The sequence below is a fragment of the Arvicanthis niloticus genome, chromosome 7 (assembly GCF_011762505.2).
Source record: "Arvicanthis niloticus isolate mArvNil1 chromosome 7, mArvNil1.pat.X, whole genome shotgun sequence".
Classification (NCBI taxonomy): domain Eukaryota; kingdom Metazoa; phylum Chordata; class Mammalia; order Rodentia; family Muridae; genus Arvicanthis; species Arvicanthis niloticus.
Genome location: NC_047664.1, coordinates 66,760,082 through 66,785,566, shown reverse-complemented (window position 1 = coordinate 66,785,566; position 25,485 = coordinate 66,760,082). Strand labels below are relative to the sequence as shown.

Sequence of the window (25,485 nt, the reverse complement as noted above, 5' to 3'; positions counted from 1 at the left end):
TCTCGGCTCTTTACAGTTCTCTACTTGTCTTTGGTTCACTTTCCCCATCCACTACTTTGTTGCATCTGTAAATTGTAATGGTCCATAATGGACAGAAATATGTAGATATTTTCATCTAAGTGATCGTTTTTTTCTCTGTCTACTTTCTTGATACGTTGTTGGAAATATGGGTATGTGAGAAATGTGATGTTTATAAATATATTTAGCCTTTTTGACCTGCTTTCAAATTTTCAACATGCATGTGCTTGTGATGGGCTGCCGGCTTAGATCTTATTTCTGTTTTTATCTGGCATTTTTAGGAAGCACCTGTCCTGTGTATTATCCACCGCTTTGTTACTATCACAAAATACCTTGAGATAATCTACTTATAAAGAGAAAGGTTGTTTTGGCTCAGCGTTTTGGAGGTTTCTACCCTGTGACCTGTTGCCTCATTGCTGTGGGACTCCTGACAAAGCAGCACATCATGGTGGGGGCATGTGATAGTGTAGAGTGGTCCTCATGGCCAAGAGACAGAGAAGAGGAAGAAGGGATTGGGTCTTCTCCCTTTAGGGCCTTGTACTGGGCTCGACCTCCAAAGGTTCCACTGAGAGGTAGCACCACCCTAGAGACCAAGGCATTCATGGACATTCAAGGATCTAATAAACCTTTTCAACCCTGCAATGTCTGATACCCTCTTACTCTTTATTATATGTGGGTTAGTTTTGAGTGTGTAGCTGATAACAGTGTAGCTTTTTCTGTAAGTCTCCTCTCCTGATGCAGGTCATCGAAAGCATTCCTGACATTTTGGGCTAGATGAGTGTTGTGTTACATGATGTTAGTACCCTTATGTTCTCTGGATGTTACAAAACCTCTGCCTCCCATTTTGTGATAAACAATGTCTCTAGATATCAACAGATGTCTCCATGGGGCACAGTTGCTTCAATTGGAAGCTACTAAACCCAAGTCTAATGAGAATGCCAGGCTTAAGTTGTATAGGCTTCCTCTGTTCTAATTCTATCCTGCTGTCTACAGGTTAATAACTCCTGTAAAGAGGATGCCTCCAGACCAAAGCAGCACAGCAAGAAGAAGAGGATCATCTATGATTCAGGTAACTTTTTTGAGGACCTTTAAAGGCTTAAAAGGTTTTTATTTCCCTTGTAACTGTATTTTTCAGATTGATGTCTGAGACACCAAATCTCATTGATAATTACTGTGTGGAGAGAGCTCCGGTGGGTAGTCCTTGGAACAATTGTTAACAGCAGAGCTACAGTGCCTAAATATTTCAATGTACTGAAGGTTTGTTTATGAGGGATAAGAGTATGTAGCAGGTCTCAGATTTACTGTGAGCGTGGCTTGCTTTATCTATCTATCTATCTATCTGATCAGATTCAGGGCCTTATATACGCTAAGCAAGTGTTCTGCCTCTGATCTGTGTTCTTGGCCCATATTGTAAAAAATATTCTCATCAAATTTTTTTTTTCAAGCTAAGGTTTTTAGAAGTTGAATTTGAAAAAAAAAAAGTACCATAAAACGCTGCTATTGAAGTAAATATTGGTTACATTTAATTAATTAATTTGTGTGTTTGTGGTTATGTGTACCATCATGGCATGCAGGGAGGTCAGAGGACAACTTCAGGAGTCTGTTCTCTCGTCACTATGAAGTTCTTGGTGGGTTGAATTTAGATTATCATGCTTGGTGGTAGGTATCTTTATTTGCTGAACCATCTTGCTGGCTCCAAAGCAAATAATTAAAATTGATTTTCTATGTGTGACAGGAAGACTTGGTAATTTCGTTTCTACTGAAAAAAATAACAACAATTTGAAGGATTTTCTTTAAATATAGTTTTGAGAAGAGGAACAGTATTTTTTGTGCCTATGTCTCTCATTCATTCATTCATTCATTCATTCATTCATTCTATTTTGCAATGCCAGAGATTGAACTGAGGTCCTCTGCCTGGTAGGCAAGCATTCTACCATTGAGCTATACCCCTAGCCCTGTTTGTATTATTGAAACAGGTTGTTGCCTAGGCTCTTAAGCAGCTGGGGACTGCAGGCCGTCACACCTGACTTAGTTTTCATTTTATCTGCCCTCCTCCCCCTTATTTAAGTCAAGGTCTTAAGTAGCCCAGGTTGGCCTTGAGTTCCCTGTGTAGCTGATGAGGACACAATTCTGCCACTATACCTAGTGGATGTAAAATAATGTAGTCTAGGGAAGCATTTTGTTTGTGCATTGTAATATTTTATCCTTTATTTTGATATTTATTTATTTATTTATTTATTTATTTATTTATTTATTTGAGATGGGTGCTACTCTTGTTGCCCAGGCTGCCTAGTGGTTGTAAAATAATGTAGCCTAAGGGAGCATTTGTGTGTTGTTAATATATTTGGTTTTTTGGTTCTTTATTTTGGTTTTATGTATATATTTGAGATGGCCTTACTTCTGTTGCCCAGGCTGGTCCTGGTGTTCTGAGCTCAAGTGCTCTCCTGCCTCCTGTGCAGCAGCTGGAACTGCAGGTGTGTCCCAGCATGGAGGTGCTGTGGCTTTCACAGTGATGGGACAGCTCGGGACTGAGTTTTCAGAGTACTTAAATATCCTTTATCATAAGGATATTGAATGTGTGTGTACCTGTGTTTTCTGAGGTTCCTCTTGGAAACAGTTATACTAAATGCTAACGTAAAGCAGCATGAGCTGGGTGTGGTGACACAGGCTGCAATCCCAGCACTCTGGAGGCACATGCAGATGGATCTCAGCCAGCCAGGGCTCTGGTGAATCCCTGCCTTAGAACCAGAACCCAAAACCAGCCAGAACTTTTAGATGTAGAGAGAGGAAGAGGAAGGACAGTGAGTTTATGAATGGTGGACTGTGTACTGGGCCCTGTTAGGTGCTTATGCTTTGTTCTAAATTGGATTAAATAGTTTGGCCAAGTAGGCAGAGTGAGTAGAGTGCTATCTCCCAGAGATCCACAGTCCAATTCCTAGACCTGTGACTGTTAGGCTGTAGAACAAAGGGAAATAGGAGCTGCACAGTGGTTCAGATGGTCCTCAAATAAGACGGGCTCAATGTGTCTAAGGAGTAGGAGGCAGAAGAGATTTAGAGAGAGATTAAGAGTGTAGAAAGGCACACTCCTTTAATTCCAGTACTCAGTAGGCAGAGACAGGCCTGTGAGGTTGAGGCCATCCTGGTCTGCTTAGACTCTCTTAACCACCCACTCATTTAAAAAAAAAAAAAGCTTAAAGAGGTCAGAAATCTGTGAGATGGTAGCACTCTGTCTGCTTGAGGGTATTTATTTGTGTGAGTATGTGTGTAGTCCAGGGGATGAACACAGTTGCACATGCTGTGCAGACATTCTACCCCTGAGCTACATCCATAGCTTTCTTAAAAGTAACTAAGGTTGCTTCTGCTGGCCCTGAACTCACTTGTATCCCAGACAAGCCTGAGCTATCAGTCTCTCTGGCCACTGCCACCATGCCCGGTTTCTTGGCTATGAAGATGGGAGAAGAGGTCAAGATGTATTGATGGCAGCTGCAAGGCAAGTGGAAATGACAAAGAGCCCTGCCGATGCCCCCACGAGACCTGTGTCAGCCATTGCTCAGAACTGTTAAAGATATGTATTTATGTTAGACTTTTTTTTCTTTTGTATGTGTGTGGGTGTGTATCACCTTGTCTGTGTGGAGGACAAGTGGTAATTTGGGGGAGTTGACTTTCTCCTACTATGTGGTTTCCGGGGACTTAGGTCAACAGGGACCTACCTTTACCAACTGAACCATGTGTCCAGCCCACGTGTGTAGTTGTTAAGCCAGTTGGTTTGTGGCTATTGTTATAATAACACTATGAGTTTATTACTGGATAAATAAAGTAATATAAAGATTCAAGACGTGCTTCTTGGGGGATTGGCTTATAATGACTACTTTAAAAATACACTGATATTCTTTTCACAGTTTTAATTTTTCTCTTATAGATTCAGAATCAGAGGAGACAGTGCAAGTAAAAAATGCTAAAAAGAAATCAGAAAAATTGCCACTGTCTTCTAAGCCTGGTAAAATCTCTCGGAAGGATCCTGTTACTTACATTTCTGAGACAGGTAAGGTACCGAATATATTCCTTTCGTCTTTTTTGAATTGTATCTGTCAGAGGAAGGACGTCATCATCTTTGAAATTTCTTGTGTGGTAAAGGTGTAGTTGCTGGTGAGGGTCAAATCCAGTACTCCATGCATGCTAGGTAAACACCCCACCACTGAACTCCATTCCTATCCCTGGGGGAAGATTTTGTCTTTTTTTTAATTCTTCTCAGAGCTGAGGACTGACCCTAGAGCCTGTGCACTTGCTGGGCAAGCGCTCTACTACTGAGCTAAATTCCCAACCCTCACAGGAATTAAAAAGAATTTTGTTTTATGTGTATGGATGTTTTGTCTGCATATATGTCTGTGCCTGCGAGGGCCACACAAGAGTGTTGAATCTCCTGGGACTGGAGTTATATAGGCTGCTGTGAGCCTCTCTATGGGTGCTGGGTATCAAACTTCTGTCCTGGAAGAGTAGCTAGTTGTCGTCTTTTTTTTTTTTGGAGACAGGGTTTCTCTGTGTAGTCCTTGTTGTCCTGGAACTTGCTCTGTAGACTAGGCTGGCCTTGAACTGCCTTTGTCTCCCACATGGTGGGATCAAAGATGTGTGCGTAACTACGGCCCAGCCGTAGCTCGTCCTCTTGAACTATTTTTTTGAAACATGTTTAATAGAATGATGTCTTTCTTACAACGGGGATAGATTAGTGTTTTTAATACTTTTGTACTGTTGCGAAATATCTGCTTAGGTACATTGTACAATATTTAGGAGGTTCCTTTAACATGGCTGCCTTTGTGACAGTTTGGATTCATGGGAGGGTTAAGGGAAGGAAACAGTATGGTAATAGGGCCATAACTGAAGGTGCTGTGATGGGGCTTTCCCCCACCCTGAAATGTCAGTAGCAGATAGCATGGCCTTTAACTGTGGACCAGGCTATCTTTATCTTCTGATTTAGGTACACAAAGGTTCAGCTGAGGCCCTGATTTCAGATTCTCTATTTACTAGGATAGTTTTTAGTGCAGTCTTCTTAAGAGATGCCAGTATCACATGTGGGACTTTTATGACTACTGACAGTCTCTTCTCCCTCCTCCACTAGGCAGTCTCCTCTCCCTCCTCCCTTAAAACTTCTCTTCCTCCTCTATTAGACACTCCTCTCCCTCCTCCATTAGACACTCCTCTCCCTCCTGCACTAGGCAGTCTCCTCTCCCTCCTCCATTAGACACTCCTCTCTCTCCTCCATTAGACACTCCTCTCTCTCCTCCATTAGACACTCCTCTCCCTCTTGCACTAGGCAGTCTCCTCTCCCTCCTCCATTACAGTCTCCTCTCCCCTTCTGTTTTCTTTTTTTTTTTTTTAAGACATGATCTTGCTCTATAACCCTGGCTGGCCTTGAACTCACAGCAGTCCTCCTACTTCAGCCTCTCCAAGTGCTGGGATTACAGGTGTGTGCTACCACATCTGACTCACTGTTTGTTCATTTAGCCCATGGCATGTGTATGTAAAAGTAAGCATTGTCCTTGTCTTAGCTAAAAATTTGGGGGTACACTGTACCCACTATGGTAGTTACATTTCTTTTGCTGTGATACTACACTGACAATTTAAGGGAGAAAGGATTCCTAGTTTGAGATGACACCGTGAGGAAGTTGTGGCAACAGGAACTTGATGACATTGTTCACGTTGCAGTCACAGTTAGCAACTAGAGAGGGATGAATGTCTGTGTCCATCTCGCTTTCTCCTCACTATTCACTCCAAGATCATAGCCCCAGATTAGTCTTGCCCGTAGTGGGTCTTCCACCTCACTCAATCTGTGGAGGGCACCTCTCACTGGCACACTCAAAGGCCCGTCTTGACACTGTGTGATTCTAGGTCTCATCAGGTTGACAGATTAGCTATCATACCCTCTACTGTGATGTTTATTATATGGTATTCTATTGTCTCATATGATTATTTTTAAAGATTTATTTGTTTTATGCATATGAGTATACTGTCGCTGTCTTCAGATACAACAGAAAAGGGCATCAGATCCCGTTAGAGATCTTTGTGAGCCACCATGTGCTACTGGGAATTGAGCTCAGGATCGCCAGGCAGTGGTGGCGCACACCTTTAATCCCAGCGCTTGGGAGGCAGAGGCAGGCGGATTTCTGAGTTCGACATCAGCCTGGTCTACAGAGTGAGTTCCAGGACAGCCAGGACTACACAGAGAAATCCTGTCTCAAGAAAACCAAAAAAAAAAAAAAAAAAAAAAAAGGACTCAGGATCTCTGGAAGAGCAGTCAATGTTCTTAACCACTGAACCATCTCTCCAGCCCTCCCCCTATGATTTTAAAATTATATTTTTTATTTTATTTTGTGTACTTTGCCTTCTTGTATGTCTTTGCACCATGTTTGAGCCTGGTGCCTGAGGAGGCCAGAAGAGGGTGTCAAATCCCTTGGGATTCCTGGAGTTTCAGATGGTTGTGAGCTACCATGTGGAGGCTGGGATGAACCTGGGTTCTCTGTAAGAGCAGTATGTGCTCTTAATTGCTGAGCTAGCTCTTCAGTCCCATAAAATTGAAATGTAGAAACTAGTGATGTTCTATGTTGAAGACAGACTATCATTTAGCCTAATCTGTGGATTTCTTATGTAGCATGGGTGGTCTTGATTCTGATCCCTCTGCTTTCCTCTTCCCAGTGCTGAGATTTCAGGCATGCAGTACTATACCCCTTTTACTTGGTTTTGGTTGAAACCATTGCTGCTGGGCATGGTGCCACAAGGCTTTAATACAAGCACTTGGTAGAGGCAGGTGGATCTCTGTGAGACTATGTAGTGAGTGTGATGGTTTGTATATGTTTGGTCCAGGGTGTGGCACCATTAGGAGGTGTGGCCTTGTTGGAGTAGGTCTGTCCTTGTGGGCATGGGCTTTAAGACCTTGATTCTAGTTGTCTAGAAGCCAGTCTTTTCCTAACAGCCTTTAGATAAAGATGTAGAACTCTTAGCTTCTCCTGCACTATACCTGCCTGGATGCTGCCATGCTCCTACCTTGATGATAATGGACTGAACCTCTGAACCTGTAAGCCAGCTCCAATTAAATGTTGTCTAAGAGATACCTTGGTCATGGTGTCTGTTCACGTCAGTAAAACCCTAACTAAGACAGTGAGTTTCAGGCCAGTTAGGGCCATAGTGAGGCCCTATCTAAAAAACAACAAAACTAAAAGCAGAACAAACCCCCAAAATTTGATTTGTTTTTGCATTTTTGTTTTAGATGCTAGGAATGAAACCTAGGTCCTTGAGCATGCTAGACTTGTACTCTGTCTCTGAGTTACAGTACCGAGTCTTTATCTTTTTAAAATGTGGCTATTTTAAGATCATATATATATATGGCTTACATTTTATTTCTGCTGTGTAGTAAATTAAAAAATAATTTAAAAGATTGATTTTCTTTTTAATTATGTTTGTGGTCTGTTTGGGAGGGAGTATGTTCATGTGAACACAGACACCCAGGATGCCAGAAGGCTCCTTGGAGCCAGATTGCAGGCAGTTGTAGCTGCTTTTTATGCTTGCCAGGAACCAAACTGAGGTCTTCTGCAAGGTACTATGTGCTCTTGAACTTTGAGCCATCTTTGCATCTCTTCAGCTCTGTGTAATGCTCTCTCAACACTATGAGAAGGACTGAAGGAATTGTGTGCATGCCCAGTATTTTTGTTTATACTAGTAAGCATCCAGGCTTACAGTTCAGCTTTAGGACATAGTTCATCATCACTTTGATTAAATCTGTCCTATAGTATTTGCCAAAATTTTAAAAAATGAGTTTTAACTATGTTAATTTCCCAATTTACAGAAAAAGGAAAAAAATGCTTATAGCTAACCATTGACTGATAAAACTTTCTCAGTAGACAAAACCCTAAATGCTTGTTGTACTGAATGTGCTTACTTTTAGCACTTAATGAAATGATAGGCCTTGAGTTTGATTGCCAAAGGCTGCCTTACTCAGTTTTACCAGCAGCTGCTGTTTGATTGAAGCAATTAGGGTTTTTCTTTGTCTTCACCTTTTTAAATGCTATCTTAACAGTAATTCTGGAGGCAGTGCTTTAGCGGTTGTACTTATATGATGAATGTTAATTGGGGGAAAAGTGGAAGTATTACACTTTCTAGGGTCCTCTATTTTAGGTCTGTAACCAAAACTTGGGAAAATAGCAGAAAATATTGTTCTTTGCTTAATTTTAGAGTTAGGCAGTTTTATATACGAGGCAACAAGTATACTGTTCTATCTGTTTGAGAGCTTCTTAGAGATGCTGCCAGAAGTATGGAAAGGTTATAGCAGAAAGTGTCTCTTAAGTAAGAGAACTGCCCATTGTATTTGATTATAGTTATTGAGAATCAATACCAATTTGCACATTAGGATTTTACATAAAAGAAGTTTTTGAGCTTGGCTCAGAAAAAAAAAAAAAAAAAAAAGAGGAATTACCTGGGAGAGGAGATGGCTCTCCTAGCATCAAAAATTTTTGTGTATTTAAGTATACATATATTTATTTGGGTATATAGTTATGCAACCTGCTTTTTCATTATTTAATGTCTTAATTTGCCTGTGCCACTTCTCCCCACAGGTTGTGTGCACAGTGTTGGGTGTGATTTCCTAGCATACGCAAAAGAGAGGAACCTTTTCACTGACTCGTTTTGACTCAGAGGATTTATTGCTCTTTTATTAATGAGACTCTTAGCTTCCCAATGAGTTTTGTTTTCTGCTTATTTGCCTAGACTGTCTCACTTAGCACAGCCGTAAACGGAGGTGGGATGCTCACTGCTTTTCATTTAAGTAACAAGTATGTTTTAGCCCTAACAACTGAACTCACCTCGACCCATCCAAACCCAGACGGCCATGCAGGGCGTGACTCAGAGGCGTTGGAAGGCGCTTCATACATACACTGAGGCTTTGCACTCCAGCTCCTACTTAGATTTCACAAGTTGCTAAGTCAATTAGTTTTAATCTTTCTAATGAAATCTCCCTGTTAATTGGATTTTGATATGTTCCAGACCAAAGGCAAGAGAATCATAGCATCAGGACAGTCAGATCCACCTGCAGAGGCCAAACTCTGAGGAGCAGGAGCTCCAGAATTAGATTTGTTTTTCCTGCTTGCCTTGTAAATAGATTTGATTGCAGACTTTCACATTATTCCCTTCTCTCTCATCATTATCCTTCCAAACAGATGAGCGTGGCTAACTCAGAGTGGCAGAGCCATCTCCTCTCCCAGGCAATTCCTCTACTCTGTGTTGGAAAATGCTAGTTTACTCGGTCGTTGTTAGCACACTTGAGATTATATTGTGTATAAATAAAGATAAATGGCGTTTTTACAAGGAGACAAATATCCTGGAGGGAAATTTTAAGTGTTGAGTTGCCTATGATTTTCAAGTAGTTGTCAGAAATCTGACTTAGATCTGTTTATCAGGGTTTCATTACAGCTTTTGGGGAGGAGAAAACAGCTTGCCTTTGGCTTCTAACAGATAGAAACAAATCAGCTTTACTAGAAAACAGGAATGTTTTATCACTGCACACTGTTCAGGACTGCAGAAGGTTTATTTTACCTGAGGATGGCCCAAGCAAAATCTGTTAGTGATTGTGTCTTTGCAGAAAGCAAGTTAGATTGTTGGATTCTTTTTGGCCTAGAACTCACTGGAATTATTTTTGCGTTAGTTTCCTAGCTGCTAGAATTACAGGAGTTCTTCTATATCACCATACCTGGCCACATAGCCTCTGTTGCCTTCTTTTTACATAATGAAGCAGCCTTTGAAATTCTAAAGGCTAATGGGGGCTTTAAGGTAGCTAGTTGATATAGAGATAGCATTGTTCTTTCTTGAGGTTTTGGTTTTGTCAAGGCACAACAACAGGATGTTTTCATCCTGTGACTTACAGAGTATTGTGGTAGTTAGAGTTCCATCACTATGACAAAGTACTTGGCTCATATTTTCAGACACTTCAGTTATGTGGCTGCTTTTTTTATGGTGCCCTGACCCACCCACCCAAGGCATAGTTTGTCTGTGTAGCCCTGGTTGTCCTGGAACTTGTTTGTAGACCAGGCTGGGCTGGAATTCAAAGATCTATCTGGGGTGGGTGGGTGGGGGAACACCTTCATAGAAGCAGGGGAGGGGGGATAGGATAAGGGGTTTCAGGAATGGGGAACCAGGAAAGGGGACAACATTTGAAATGTAAATAAAGAAACTATCCAGTAAAAGGAAAAAAAAAACCCAATCATCTCCAAATTTTCTTAAAACCATAAACACTATTTCAGTTTCTCTGGTCCAGGAACTTGGAAGCAGCTATTGCGGGATGATCTGTCTTAAGGGCTCTTGGCAGACTGCAGTCAAAATGAGGGACTTTGTTGTACTGACCTAAATGCTTAGACTGAGGGATCTGCATGGTGCTAGAAATGGGCAGAAGTCCTCTGGAGCCTCACGTGTGGGCCTGCCACAGTCTGCCTGCATGCCCTCATAATGTGGTGATTGGCTTCTCCCCGGGTGATAAATCAAAAAAGCAAGTTGGAAGTCATAATGTCTTTTATGACCTAGCCTCAGAACTCATATTCTGTTATGTATATAAAATTCCACTGGGTATATCTAAGCTTTAACTTAGTATGGGAAGGAGCTTCTGAGAACTTTGGATACCAAGAAATAAGGATTATTCCAATTTCCTAAAATGTTAAGTGGGAATATATTCTAGATCTGGGCTTCTTGATTTTTTTCCATTCACAACACCTTTGCACCCAAGAAATGTTTGACTCTTGGCATATGTGTAGGTGTGTAGATCTCTGTATATAAACCAGGTATTTACTAATCATAAATATTAAAGACTTTTTTGTTTTGTTTTGTTTTTCCAGACAGGGTTTCTCTGTGTAGCCCTGGCTGTCCTGGAACTCACTCTGTAGACCAGGCTGGCCTCGAACTCAGAACTCCACCCACCTCTGCCTCCCAAGTGCTGGGATTAAAGGCGTGCACCACCACTGCTCGGCCCTAGTCAGCATCTTGTGTGGAGTTATGATGGCTTCCTGAGCTCCCTGCCTTTGCCTTTGCTCTCTTCAGTGTCTTCTCCAGAGGACAAGACTTAACCAACATGTGATGTGCTACTCAGGCTTCTGTGCTACCACTTGGGTTTCTTTGTATCACCTAGGAAGTCCTATAGGATTTAACTCTCGCCTGTAGCTACACTGCCTTCAACCTGGGAGCACACTCACTGTAAGGGAACACTCTAACTGGTGCTTGCAGTTCACATTATCTCACTGTCCTTGCTAGAGGCTTCTTTATTGCATGGCTCTGTGCAGCTGTTGCTTATCAAAGAGATGTTCCCTAGTCAGGTATATTAGGTCATACAAGAAATCTCAGCATTAGGGTTGTTGAGGCAGGAGGTTTGAGTTGGAGGTCAGCTCTGACTAGTAGGAAAGTCAAGGCCAACCAGAACTACATAGACTCAAAAACCAAAGGATTTAGAAGCTCAATGGTGGTGCATGCTTTTAATTCCAGCATTTGGGAGGCAGAGGCAGGGGGATCTCTGAGTTTAAGGCTAGCTGGTCTACACAGTGAATTCCAAGACAGCCAAGGAATGCACAGAGAAACCCTATCTAGAAAAACCAAACCAAAACCAAAAACCAAAGTCCTATAGCTAAGGGGAAGAGTACTTGCCTGGTACACACAACGTCTTGAGTTTGATCCCCCAAGAATAGGCTCTTTTGATGATTGCTTTTACCAAAAGAACATTTCTCGGACATTTTCTTTTTCTCCTTTTCTTTTCTCTTCTCTTCCCTTCCCTTTCCTTCTTTTCCCTTCCTTTCTTTTATTGTGTTGGGCAGTAGACCTAGGGTCTCCTGTGTGCTGTACAGGTACTCTTCCACTGAATTGCCCTCTCTCTGATCATTCACCTTTTGGGGATGAGGAGTCACTATTGGAGATTGGACCTAAGGCCTCATGTATCCTTAATCACTCCTTACTCTTCTCGTGTTTCACTTTTCTTCATGCAGCTTGAAAATAAAATGTGTGTGTATATTTGCCCATATACACACATTTGTATGTATAAAATTAATGTATTTGCAGGTTTTTTTTCCTGGAGATTATGTCTTCTGTGAGGTCAGGGAATGCATCTTTTACTAGCCCTTAGTTGTATCCACAGTACCTGGTATATAGTGGGCGTGTTGCAAGTATTTGTAGGCCTGGCCCTTGTAAATGTCAGAGTGTCTGTTAGATTCAGAAGATAGGAAGAAGAAAACAACTCAAGATATTAGATTATTTCCCTAAAAGCTGGTAGAAATGGGTAGTTTAATAACTAAGACCTATGCTTTATCAAAAATACTTTCCATTTAAGATGAAGACGATGACTTTGTATGTAAAAAGGCAGCCTCCAAATCAAAAGAGAATGGAGTATCTACAAATAGTTACCTTGGAGCATCGAACGTGAAGAAGAGCGAAGAGAACAGTAAGACCAAGAATAAACCGTTATCTCCAATAAAACTCACACCAACTTCAGTGCTTGATTATTTTGGAACTGAAAGTGTCCAGAGATCTGGGAAGAAGATGGTGGCAAGCAAAAGGAAAGAGGTAAGTGTTCAGCATGCAGGCGAGAGTGTGAGGGTTGCCAGGTGTGCTCTTAGTGTGAGGCCAGCCTGTGCTGTGTAATGGAATTGATATCTATCATGGATACTGATAAGAGAAGCTTGGGATGAGTAAAGCTTTATTAATAATGAGATGTTTTTCTGTGACATAGATAAATATCCTCATTTTAGAAGATAGAGGAATTAGAATGTGTGTGTGTGTGTGTGTGTGTGTACACATACATGTTTTTTGTATTCAAAGACAGGAAAACATTTAAACTATAAGAAAAAGTTATGGTTCTTAGAATTTAAATGGAATTTTCAAAATGTAAACTTATTTTACTATTGACTTCAGATGTACACAATTGTATTTTGAAATAGGATAGACATGTTTTATCAGAGTGTACCTAGCTGATCTTCTCTAGTTTGACTGATACTGGATTTGTTTGTTCTTCCCTGGCTGTGTAGGAAATGAACCTATAGATACAGTATAGTGCAGGCAGCACCTCAGTGCAAGTGGGCTGTAGTGTGTGCTGATTCCTTGGCACCTCCACAGGACTGTGCCATGTTTACATTGATTTGCCAATGTTTTAGACTATGTCGATAGCCAGAGTATTAACCTGTACTGTGCATGTGCACATGTGTGTGCATACTTCTTTTGAACATATCAGTAGAACAAAATGAGAGTCATCTGTCTGTAGAGTGTCTAGTATTTATGAGATTGGATATTACCAGAACAGCCACAAACTTGACTTTGTGCTTGCATGGATTGTGACCTATCTTTCACTAATGTGTTTAGTTTGTGTTGCCAAACAAACAAACAAACAAACCAAAACTTTATTTTTAGCCAAGTTTATGCTTATCTTGCTTGATTTTCTTTGGAATACAGTCTTCTCAAAACACAGATGATTCCATATTAAATGATGAGGCCATCGCCAAGCAGCTGCAGCTTGATGAAGATGCAGAGGTACTGCCATTCCATTTAATTATCGTTGTTACCTTGATGTTCTGACTTGGTACCTACGTTAGCCAGGCAAATAGTCAAGGTGGTTTTAATCTTTTTCCCTTTTTAAATAAGTTCTGTCTGTCCTTTTGCCCGCCTGTCTGTCTGTGTATCTTTCTGTCTCTGTGTATGTGTGTGTCCATCCATCCATCCATCCATCCATCCATCCATCCATCCATCCATCCATCCAAGGCAGGACCAGAACTCACTGTGTAGGCCAGGCTGACCTTGAACTCACAATTCTGCCTTAGTTTCCTGAGTGTTGGGATTATAGTAGTGCCATGATTAGCTCAAATTGAGCTTCATTAGGAGTTCAGTGTAAAATAAATTAAAACAAAGTATATGAGAATATAAGTTCCTGTAAAATTAAATGATGAGATTAACAGATAATTATTTATGTACAAATTTTGAAGTCCTGTGAATAGGAGGCTCTTTAGTGTGTTTGAAAGAATTTCATTTTCTCCTGTCTTCTTTTTGCTTCACTCTGAGCACACATACTCTTCCCCCTGGCCTTATTTCCTATATACACTGATGACTTAGAAAGCTGCCTTTGGTTCAGGGTGCTCTCTTGAGCTGTAAACCCACATCTGACAAGGATTTATTGATAACTTACCGAGTTCCTAGCACGGCTATAGGTAGTAGGTGATTACAGTTTAAATAGGAAACCAAGGAAGAAAATAAGATGCTGGGAAGTCGCAGGCATGGAAAGAGTGCAGGTGGAGTTCTGGGATCGGGTAGGGAGTGCGTTGTGTCAAAGAATGAAGCACAGGGAGCCACTGTAGACCCTCAGATCCCTACTAAGCGCAGGACCGCAAGGATGAGCATCATGAGGAGGAAGTGTGCTCAGGAGAGCAGTATGGCTAGACGAACGAGTGAGAAGGAAGTTAGGTGATTTGGAGGAGTAGCCATCAGCAAGTCCTGTGGGTCACAGTGGGTCTTTGATACCTAGGAAAAGGACTTTGATTGATTAGGACTTCAGATTTAGCCTCTGTGAGATGGACACCATTGGAGTCCTTAATAAAGTGGCATGACTTGGTGGGTCTTAAAAGTATACTGGCTTCTGTAATGCATACAGGATAATTGAAGTTTTTCCCAATAGTTGGGCATGAGCAAAAGCAGACCAGCTTGGAGATTGTTAAGGTATGGCAGGTGGCAGATGTTGGAAGTGGGAGAGATGGTGAGAGGTGACCTGAGCAGCTGGCTGAAGGTGATGCTGTTATGAATATCAGAACACAGGATGCAGAGCCCAGAGCCTGTTGGTACAAAGAAGTTAGGAGTCTTGTTTCTGGGGGCTACGAAAAGGCTCAGTGGTTAAAGCTGCTTTATACGATGGAAGCCTGCCCACCTGAGTTTGATCTCTGGTATCCATATACAGGGTAGAAGAAACGGTGTTCTGGGCTCCACGTGAACACCCATGCACACACACAAATACACATTAATACATTAAACAGTTCTGTTTGACAGTGGCAGATGTCTGATAGAGGAGACTAGTCTGGCACCCAGCTGAAGCTGTGTATTTGGAAGTGATTAGCATTTGTGTGGGGCTTAATACTTGTTTACCTGAATGACACCTTGAGAGAAAACAAAAGAAAAACAGTTTTAGGATTGCTCTTAACATTGGACATGGAGAGGAGCTGGCAGAGGGGACTAAGGGAGTGGCGAATGGGCTGGGAAGACCCAGTGAGTCTGGCATTTGCTCATCTTCTGAAGCTTCATGTTTGGGCTTTGTGGAGCCCTTTCCTGTTTCCTAGAGTGGGTGTCCTGCTCCCAGACTCCCTGGACTGTTTCTGTTTATTGAAATTCTGATGTAAATGCCTTCTATATGTAGCTTTCAAGTTCTGCCCCCAGGGTTGGTGGTTATGTCTCTGCTTGTTGTAGTACATTGAACAGACCATGTGTGGTTCTTTATTTTATTAGCTGGACACTTCACACTTGGTGTTTTACAAATATTCTTTAGCTGGGTGTGGTGGTACCCACCTTTAATCCCAGCAGAGCAGAAAGATCTCTAAAAGAGCTTGGGGCCAGCCTGGTCTATATAGCAAGTCCCAGACCAGCCAATACTACACAGTTAGACCCTGTCTCAAAACAACAAAAACCAAAACAAAAATATCTTTCCTGTTTTTGGTTATATTGAATTATACTATCTCTAACCAGGTGTCCTGATGACTTACGGTAGTATGAGTGGCCTAGGTCAACCGTGAAGTCATTCTCAGGAACCTAACTTGCCTTATCTTTGCCAAACAGTAGAGGTGTATCTACTTCACTCCAAAGAACAAAAGGGTATCACAGTCCCCTGATTTCCTATTTATATCACATTCTTTTATACTCTTTGGGTAACTTATTAATCTAATGAAAGACTTTTGGGGTGTTAATCATTGATAGTCTTTCCTAATTATCTTCTAAGAATCCCATCCCCAGTTTTCCCTGTGTTCTGTTACATGGTAACTCTATGTTCATTATTTAATACTGAAGTTAGTATATCCAATGCTACATGAAGTCAGTTACAGTAAACATGTGTTAAAATAAAATGCAGGCTTCTTTATTCCATGCCATAACCCAAGTCATAAGTTTTGTTTCATTTCATTTCGTTGCTTTTCTCTCTCCCCTCTCCTCCCCTTCCCTTCTTCCCATTCCTTCCTTCTCCTCCTCTCCCCTCCCCTTTCCTCCCCTCTTCTCTTTTCTCCTGAGACAGGATTTCTTTGTGTAGCCTTGGCTGTCCTGCAACTAGCTTAGTAGACCAGGCTAGTCTTAAACTCACAAGGGCCACTTGCTTCTGCCTCCCTAGTGCTGGGATCAAAGGCATGTACTACCACCACCTGGCATTTTCTAATGGAAGTATATCAGTTTCTTCTAAAACACCTAGGATCTCTGTTACCCCAAATATAATACATAATATGATGTGGAAAAGTGGTGTTCAGAGACCTTTGGAGGTTGCTGGTAGACTTTGCAGTTCCTTCTGTGATTAAGATGTTCACATTGACTTTAGCAATTAGGTCCGTGGTTCATTTGTAGAGAAGAATTACTAGTAAAGGAAGCCTGTAAGGGTGTCCTGTCTGCTTCCTTGTGCCTTACTTAGCATGGGTTCATACACTTTTTTTTTTTTTTTTTTTTTGCTAGTGGGGATGAAATGGAGAGGCTTGCACATGTGGCCTCTTCCAGTGATTTATTTGTCCAGTGTGGCTACTTCACTTATTAGCAGGAAGAGGTTTCCTGAGTTCTCATCAAGTGTGTCCCAGCTTTCAGCTTTCTTTCAGACTAGGCAGATTTTTTCAGACTTTTCCTGTTTGAATAATATAGGATTTTGTTGGATACTAGGTTGGGCAGTTAGGTTTTCCAGGCACGTGCAGTGAGTTTAAAATGAGAAGTGTATCTCATTGTTTCACCTTCAGCTCTGTTCCGCTGAAAGCAGAAACATTTGGCAATGATAGGTGCTTATGATCTCTGTGTTGCTGGAGTCATGATAGTAAAAATGGTGATGTATTTGTACACAAGAGAATCCTTTTTTGTAAATTTTTTCTTATTATTTTATGCATGTAGGTGTTTTGTCTACATAAATATGTTTGTACCACATGCGTGCTTGGTACTGTGGAGCCTGGAAGAGAAAGTAGAATTCTTTGGAACTAGAGTTATAGTTGTGAGCTGCCTTGTAGGTGCTGGGAATCTAAGTACGTCCAGAGCTCTAAACTTGTCAGCCATCTCCTATATTAGATAAAAAAATTTAAATTTCTTAGATTTACTGTTTATGTATCTTATGGGTGATTATTTTTCTTATAGATTGAGATTTTTAAACATTTATTATTTTTAATTATCTGTGTATGTGTGTGTGTGTTGTGGGTATGTTCACTGAGTGCAGCTGCTTGTTGGGGTCAGAGGCAACAAGCTCCTTGGAGCGGGATTGCAGTTGTGAGCTTCCTAGCATCCGTCCTGGGAGCCTAACCTGCGTTCTCTTGTGAAGCAGCATGTATTCTTAACTGCTGAGCCATATTTTCAGCCCCTTAGGTAGAGATTCATTCCAGAGATAATTCTAGAGCTTCAAATACATAAAGTAAGCTGCGTGGGTTGGGCACACTTTTAATTCCAGTACTCAAGAGCCAGAGGCAGATGGATTGTCATGAGTTCAAAGCCTGCCGTACACAGAAGGTTCCAGACCATCCAGGACTACATAATGAGATAATGCCTTCCACAACAGTGTCTGGGGGGAGGGTAAGCCAGGTGTAGTGGTGCACGCCTTTAATCTCAGCACTTTAGAGACAGAGGCAGGCAGATGAGCTTGAGACCAGCTTGGTCTATATCCTGACTGCCAAGCCAGCCAAGGCTGTGTAGTAAGACCCCATCTTTAAAAAACAAAAACAAAAACAAAACAAAAACAAAAACCAAAAAAAAGATGGGTAGGCTCAGAGCTAATAATGACTTTGTAGAGGACCAAAGTTTATTTGCTAGCACCTGTGTCAGGTAGCTTTGAGCTATTTATAACTCCAGTTCCAGGGTATCTGATGTCCTCACCTGATCTCTGCACTCAAGTATGTATGTAGTATACATGTAGATGCAAATATACACATGAGGTTTTTCCTTAGAACAAATAAACAAACCACAAAACATATAATGAAGAGATCTGTTATAGTAAGAACATTAAGAGAAAATGTGATGTCAGATTTTATAAAGAAATAACATGAGAATATCCAACTCCACAGGCCGGTAAGATGGCTCAGCAGTTGAAAGGTGCCTGAGGGCTGGAGTTCAATCCTTGGTGCTCAAAAGGAGAAAAACAACACTTAGAAGTTGTCTTCTGGCCTCCTCACTTGTGCCATGCATATCCACATACACAATAAATATATAAAAATGTAATAAAAACAAATTTGGAATATGCTAACTTTGTTATGGTGCAGATCTAGAAGTGTACAGTCTGTAATCTAAGTTGGTTCAGTGAAACAAGCTTCTGATACTTGACTGTTAATGCTTACTGGGAAGATGTCATTGTGATTTTTAGGAAGTTTTTCTATTTTTCTTCTAAACATTTGGACCACACATTAAAAAACTTTTAGGTACAAAAAGCCAAAAGCATCTTACCATGTTATGCTTTTTACAGCTGGAGAGGCAGTTGCATGAAGATGAAGAATTTGCAAGAACACTGGCCTTGTTGGATGAAGAACCCAAGATCAAAAAGGTAGCATTATGTTGTGTGTGTGTGTGTGTGTGTGTGTGTGTGTGTGTGTGTGTGTACACACATTCAGTCCAGAGGAAGATGGATGTCAGGTCTTGTCCTCCACAGCAATTAACCTTGGAGCTTCCCATTTCTTCTAAGTTGGCTGGCCAGGGAGTGAGGCTCCAGGATTGTCCTATGTGTCCTCTTCAGCATTGCACTGCCATGCTTGGCTTTCCCATGGGGGCTGGGGATCAGAACTAAGGACCCCCCCAAGCAGGTGCAGTATGTGGGATGATTTTACTCTATTGAGTCTTTCCACTAGCTACATTGTTACATTGTTTTAATTTAATTTATAATATGTGTGTGTGTGTGTGCGTGTGCGCGCGCGCGCGCACGCGCGCGCGCACATGCAAATTCATTTACAATGTTATTCTTTTTGAAAGGTTTCAAGAAATAAAGCAGAACCTGCCTTACAAAATACAGTGGGTTTTACCTTTTTTTCTTATCAAAAAGGATGTTTAAAAAAAAGATTTACTTATTTTAGTTATATGAGTACACTGTAGCTGTCTTCAGACACACCAGAAGAGGGCATTGGATCCCATTATAGATGGTTGTGAGCTACCATGTGGTTGCTGGGAATTGAACTCAGGACCTCTGGAAGTGCAGTCAGTGCTCTTAATGGCCGAGCCATCTCTCCAGCCTGCAAAAGTTATTTTTATGTATTTCAGAATAATAAATGTCAGCTCCTACAGAATGCAGATTTAATAACTAAAACACACTTTTCAGGAAGCAGCGTCTCCATGTAGCACTTTTATTTTCTCTTGAGAAAGTGCTCTCTTATGCTTTGTCTTTGAGGCAATCTTTGCTGGGTTAGTTTTGGGTGACCTGGTACTATGTAGCCAGGATGGGTTTTTAAACTTGGCAATCCTCCTGGCTCAGCCTTCAATTACCAGTACTGAGATCAGAATGTCAGCTGCTACTCTTGGCTTCTCTTTTATTTTTCTACTGGACTTTAAGTTGTTATCATTTTTCCTGCATTGTTTGTTTGTTTGTTTCTATTAGTAGTTTGGGAGTTTAGATAAAAGAAACACTAATAAGACTTCCATTTTTGGGTTAGGAGACTGGGATGGAATGAAGTGTTTTATTGAATTATTGCTATAATCTTTCATCTGTTTCTGTATCAGCAAAATGAAGTAATGAAACATTTCCTTTGCTGTGGTAGTTTTTGGTGGATAAATGGATGGTATTTTATTGTGGAATCTTGCTGGTTTGGACAGTGACCCTTAAATTTAAAATGTTAATTTGTTTTAACAGCACATTTTATAGTGATAGTTTTCCTCTTACTTAATACTTCTGACACGTTTTAAACTTGTTTTAGGCCCGTAAGGACCCTGAAGAGGGAGAATCATTTTCACCTGTCCAAGCTGATTTAAGCAAAGCAGAAAAGCAGAAAAGCCCTAATAAAGGTAATGACGGCAGAGGAATGTCAGGGAGCCCTGGCTTGTCTTTGTAGAAGAGAATACTTGCTAACTTTGCTTAACCATTCTTTTCACTAAGTGTTTCCTGGACATTGCAAAGAACTGTTTGTGCATTTAGATAAAGATGCTCCTAGACTCATGATGTACTTATGCTCCAAGACTTTGTCAGCATTTAAATCATGTCATAGTGAGAAGTGCAGGTATGTACCCAGGCTTTTGAGTGTCAGCAGCATAGCCAATTCCTGATATCTCAAGAGGGCACTGAATCCATGAATATGGAGCCCACAGAGATGGCAGGCTGATTTACAGCCACATTCCTGTAAAGTCAAACCTCAGAATTACCCATCTCTGATTGCATGTTTCTTTTGCACCATTATAAAGTTGAAAACTTTTTTTATTGGTTATTTTATTTATTTACATTTCAAATGTTGTCCCCCTTCATGGTCTCCCACCTGTAACCTCCCATCCCATCCTTCTTCCCCTTTGCCTCTAAGATAAAGTTGGAAACTTTTAAGTTGAACAGTTCTAAGTCAAGGATTACCTGCACTTTGAAAGCCAAATCCTGGAGGAGAATGCCCTTCTGCATTTAGTGTAATGTAAAGTGTATTAGGGTACACTTTGTTAATGTTTGAGTATCTTTCAGTATTTGGATTTTATTGTGTGAGGACAAAGAAGCAAATGTCTTGAGCTTTTCATGTTAGAGGTAGTGTCACAGAGTTGGCCTCTGGATTGTTTAGACCATCTGAAGCTCTTCAGATTATCTTGGATGGCCTATTCTGCAATAGTCCTGATACTGCACCATCTACTGATACAGTCACCCCTTGCCTTTTCTTACCCTTTTCTGTTGACTTACTTTGCTACACCAGGGATTAAATCTAGGGCCTTGCACATGCTACTTAAGTGATCTGTTTCTGAGCTCTATTCTCAGCTCTCCTTTTACTTTTTATTTTAGGATAGGGTTCTGTTGAGTTACCCAGGCTGGCCTTGAGTCATTCTGTACTTTACACGTAAGGCTGCAGTCTTTCTGCCACTGCCTTCTGAGTAGTTGGAATACAGACCTGTGGCCTAGATCCCCCCTCATTATTTGTGAAACATTAATTTCATGACCCATATGGGTCCCTATATCTCTGGACACTTAAGCTCTTTATGCAAAAAGGTAGAATTTACATATAATTTGTAGACAGCTTGGCTTCCAGTATACTTTAAACCATTATTAGATTACTTTCATACAATATAATGGTATGTAAATAGTTATTGTGCTGATATGTTTAGAGAACAGTGATCAGGTTAAATGTACATGGTTTGTATATACACGATTAAAATATTTTCTGTTCATGACTGGCTGACTCATGAGTAGAGCCTGCAGATGTGGGGAGCTAATAGATGAGCTAATTATAGAAGTAAATCTGATTATGTAGTACTTTTTAGCCTTGATGACTCAGGATTTGGGGTTTCCCACTGCTTTACAGAATTCTGCACAACATATTTCAGTCAGTAAGTTTTGTCTCTGTACATTTTATAGCATATCTGTGGAAGGGAGTCTTTGTCTTTTCACATCGTTTGGGATTGATCTCAGGCTTTGTGCATTGGTGGACAAGTACTGTACTGCTGGGCTACATCCATATCTTTCAGTGTCGTTTACAGTAATATAGCAAATGGATAGTTTGTACTTGAAATGACAGTTCTCAATTTGAACTGGTTACAAAGAAATATGATGTGAATATATAAGCTTAAAAATAAGTATGCTATGTAAGCTGAAGTAGTACATGTTTTGAAATAATGTGACACTGTGTGGTACTAAAATCACATTGCTGAAAGATGAAGAAAATGCTGATGCTGGCTGTCACACTCCCCAAACAACAGTCATGGTTTTTCCTTTGTAAAAGCAGAGCATTTCTCAAACAGAAGAAAGACCTACAGTCCTGCTAAGCATGGCAAGGGTGGAGGCTCAGAAGACACTAAGCAGCCCTGCAAGTCAGCTCACCAGAAGGAAGCCTGTTCCTCCCCCAAGGCCAGCTCCAAACTGGCTCTTATGAAAGCAAAAGAAGAGAGTTCTTACAGAGAAACAGAGCTGCTGGCTGCAAGAAGAAAAGAAAGCGCCATTGAGCCCAAAGGAGAGAAAACAACTCCTAGGAAAACGAAAAGTTCTCCAACTAAGAGAGAGGTAGGGACTTTATGAAAGATATGTAATTTAGGAATACATGGTGGTTCGAGTTGGAATGTTCATTACGTTCCTATGTTGTTGTAAAAGCATAATTTGAAACTGGGGTGGTAGCTCAGTGGCCGAGTGCTTGCCTAATATACTTGACTCCTTGTTTGATCCTCAGAAGACATCTCATTTAAATCTCTTAAAGAATATTCCTTATTAATATGAGAAATGAGGCAATATATTGTTATTGTATATGAGAACCTATGCTCATATTTATAAATTATATATCATAGTTGTCACAATAACCTTTGAGACATTTACTTTTATTACTTGTTGTAAAGATGAAGAAACAGGCTGAAAGAATTTAAGTAGCTTTTCCAAGATTACCTACCTGTGGTCCTCAGAACCACAGAAAGAACTTTCTTTGTCTTAGATATATTTAAGAAGATAATGGTGTTTTTGGACCACCAGTTTGGAAGCTCTTCAGATTTACAAGGACAAACCAGCACTCCTTCATGCCTCTTAGGCACTTAGTATCAAAGGCAGAGCTAGACTTGAGCTCTCTGAGGACAAGGTAGCAGTGTGAGCATTGAGACACTCTGGAGCCAGCTTTAGGTAATGTTCATTACGTTCCTATGTTGTTGTAAAAGCATAATTTGAAACTGGGGTGGTAGCTCAGTGGCCGAGTGCTTGCCTAATATACTGCTAGTGCTGAGCAGATAGGGGTCCTGATCTGGTTATTGCTGTGTGAGAAAGGACCAGTGAGATGGCTCAGTGGGTAAGGGTACTATACCCGAGTTTTATCCCTGGACCCACATGGTGGAAGGAGAGAACTGGCTCCCACAAATTGTTCTCTGACCTTCACACATGCATATACACACACACTGAATTTTCTTTGTCTTCAGATGTATTCAAGAAGATAATGGTCCTTTTGAACCTCCAGTTTGGAAGCTCTTTAGATCCATGCCTCTTAGGCATTTAGCATTAAAGGCAGCAAGCTGTCTATTTTAACTGCTCATAACCTTTGTGTGTGTGTGTGTGTGTGTGTGTGTGTGTGTGTGTGTGTGCGTGTGCGCGTGCGCGTGCGCGCATGCACAGAACTGTGAAGTGGTGAAGATTTTGAAACGCTTTTGTTTATAGGAAATTCTCAGGAACGTGCTTGAATTATCAGTTAACTTTTTGGCCTCAGATTTTTCTTCACTAAATATTTATCTGGTGGAGTTTTTTCTTCAGGCACACTAAGTACATGGGGACTTTTACAGAAGGTGAATATTTTGGGGGGAGGAGGAAACAAAAGTTTAAAAAGTGATACTGTTATTTTTATGGTGTTTTTCATAGATGGACTAGAAATAATGTAGAATTTGTACTTAAATAGTAAATTCAATTGATTTTAGTCAAATAATTCTGACATAGTAATTGAATATGCTTCAGCTATAGCCAGGGGCAGTGCATACCTGTAATCTCAGCACTTGGGAAGAAAGGTTGAGAGTTCAAAGCCAGCTTCTGCTACATAGAGATAGACCTTGTTACAGAACAAATGAGGAGACAGGCAGGCATGTAGACAGTTCATAGTTTTTTTTGGTTGGTTTTTTTTTTTTTTTTTTGTTTTTCAAGACAGGGTTTCTCTGTGTAGCCCTGGCTGTCTTGGAACTCACTGTGTAGACCAGGCTGGCCTCGAACTCAGAAATCCGCCTGCCTCTGCCTCCCAAGTGCTGGGATTAAAATCGTGCGCCACCACCACCCGGCTCATAGTTGTTTTTAATTTCAGACTTTCACAAAATAGAATTGTTACAAATGAATACCATTCCCAGTTGGTTTATGGGACCAACTGTTTTAAATCTTGTTAAAAATACGTCTTTCTAGGGTATATGATCTAGACAGCTATAATTTGATAACCACACCCTCCCCCCACCTCCTATAAATTGAGAGTACCTTTGAATGGGTGAGAGCCTTTGTTAAGTAGGGTTGGGGTCAGATATAATGGTGTACACCATTAATCTTAGCATTCAGGAGATAAACATAGATAGGTCTCTGAGTTCAAGGTCAGCCTGGTCTACATAGTTTCAAGTGAGTCAAGTCTACACACTGGGTTCTTGTCTCAGTAACAGCAGCAGCAGCAGCAGCAGCAGCAGCAGCAGCAGCAGGAACAGCAGCAGCAGCAGCAGCAGGAGCAGCAGCAGCAGCAGCATGAGGCTTGGATTCTAGGATCAGCTTTAATAGTTTATTTAACCCATAACCAGCTTAACTATCTTATTGGTTATGTCACTTATTTATACAAAATAATATTTTGTCTATTTCAAGAGATTTGGGCTTACTCATAAGTTAAAGCAGTATCAAACAGGAATTGGAAAAAATAATGACACAGTGTTGTTCCCTAATTCACATGTCCTAGACACACTCAATATCTCTGGATCAGAAACCTATAAGTGGATATTTTATATGTAGATAATAAACACACACACACACGCATATATGTATGTGTGTATATATATGTGTGTGTGTGTGTGTGTGTGTGTGTGTGTATAAACTATCTGTACTATATATAAATAAAATGATCTGTAAGTTTTTTGAGGTATATTTTAATTTCACATAGCTTTTTTTTTTCCTTCTGCCCAAAGTCTGTAAGCCCAGAAGATTCTGAAAAGAAGCGTGCTAATTATCAAGCTTACCGAAGCTACTTAAATCGAGAAGGTCCCAAAGCTCTGGGCTCCAAAGAAATACCCAAGGTAAGGGTCACAAAGAGCGCGCTACTCTGTGAGGACTCTGCCTCCTGGTTCTTTCTGGTGTGTATCCACTGCTACGTCATCAAGGAGCTAAGGAGCCAGTATCCCAGATGTCAGCTGCTGTTTTATGGATTAGATGTTTGTATTCATATTGTGACTCATGGTATGGACACTTAGACATGTTTCTTTAGACACTAAGTAGCTTGAGAAGGGATGTGTTTTCCATGCACTGGTGAGAAGCCCAGTGTTGTTTGTCTTTGTGGCACACAGAGCGTAAGGAACAGCATGGTAAGTGCATTCATATTTGATAGCAATTTTGTTATGTGCTGCGAGAGAAAAGGCCAAGGTGCTCTCAGAGAATATAGTAGAGAACCATATACGTATGCATGTGTGTTCGTATTACAT

At 40.8% G+C, this 25,485-nt stretch overlaps 1 protein-coding gene across 11 annotated transcripts in view; it reads left to right on the top strand.

Moving 5' to 3' along the window:
* Rfc1 (replication factor C subunit 1) overlaps positions 1 to 25,485 on the top strand; it is a 73,634-nt gene that overhangs the window by 22,995 nt on the left and 25,154 nt on the right. For 6 of the 11 annotated variants that reach the window (XM_034508561.2, XM_034508563.2, XM_076938545.1 and 3 more), the window contains 8 exons: positions 1,012 to 1,087; positions 3,938 to 4,060; positions 12,359 to 12,591; positions 13,474 to 13,551; positions 18,674 to 18,751; positions 20,109 to 20,196; positions 22,095 to 22,372; positions 24,976 to 25,083. In XM_034508561.2, the coding sequence (XP_034364452.1) occupies positions 1,012 to 1,087; positions 3,938 to 4,060; positions 12,359 to 12,591; positions 13,474 to 13,551; positions 18,674 to 18,751; positions 20,109 to 20,196; positions 22,095 to 22,372; positions 24,976 to 25,083 (1,062 nt within the window). The remainder of the gene's footprint in view (positions 1 to 1,011; positions 1,088 to 3,937; positions 4,061 to 12,358; positions 12,592 to 13,473; positions 13,552 to 18,673; positions 18,752 to 20,108; positions 20,197 to 22,094; positions 22,373 to 24,975; positions 25,084 to 25,485) is intronic. The other 5 variants (XM_034508564.2, XM_076938543.1, XM_034508568.2 and 2 more) reach the window with 1 other exon arrangement.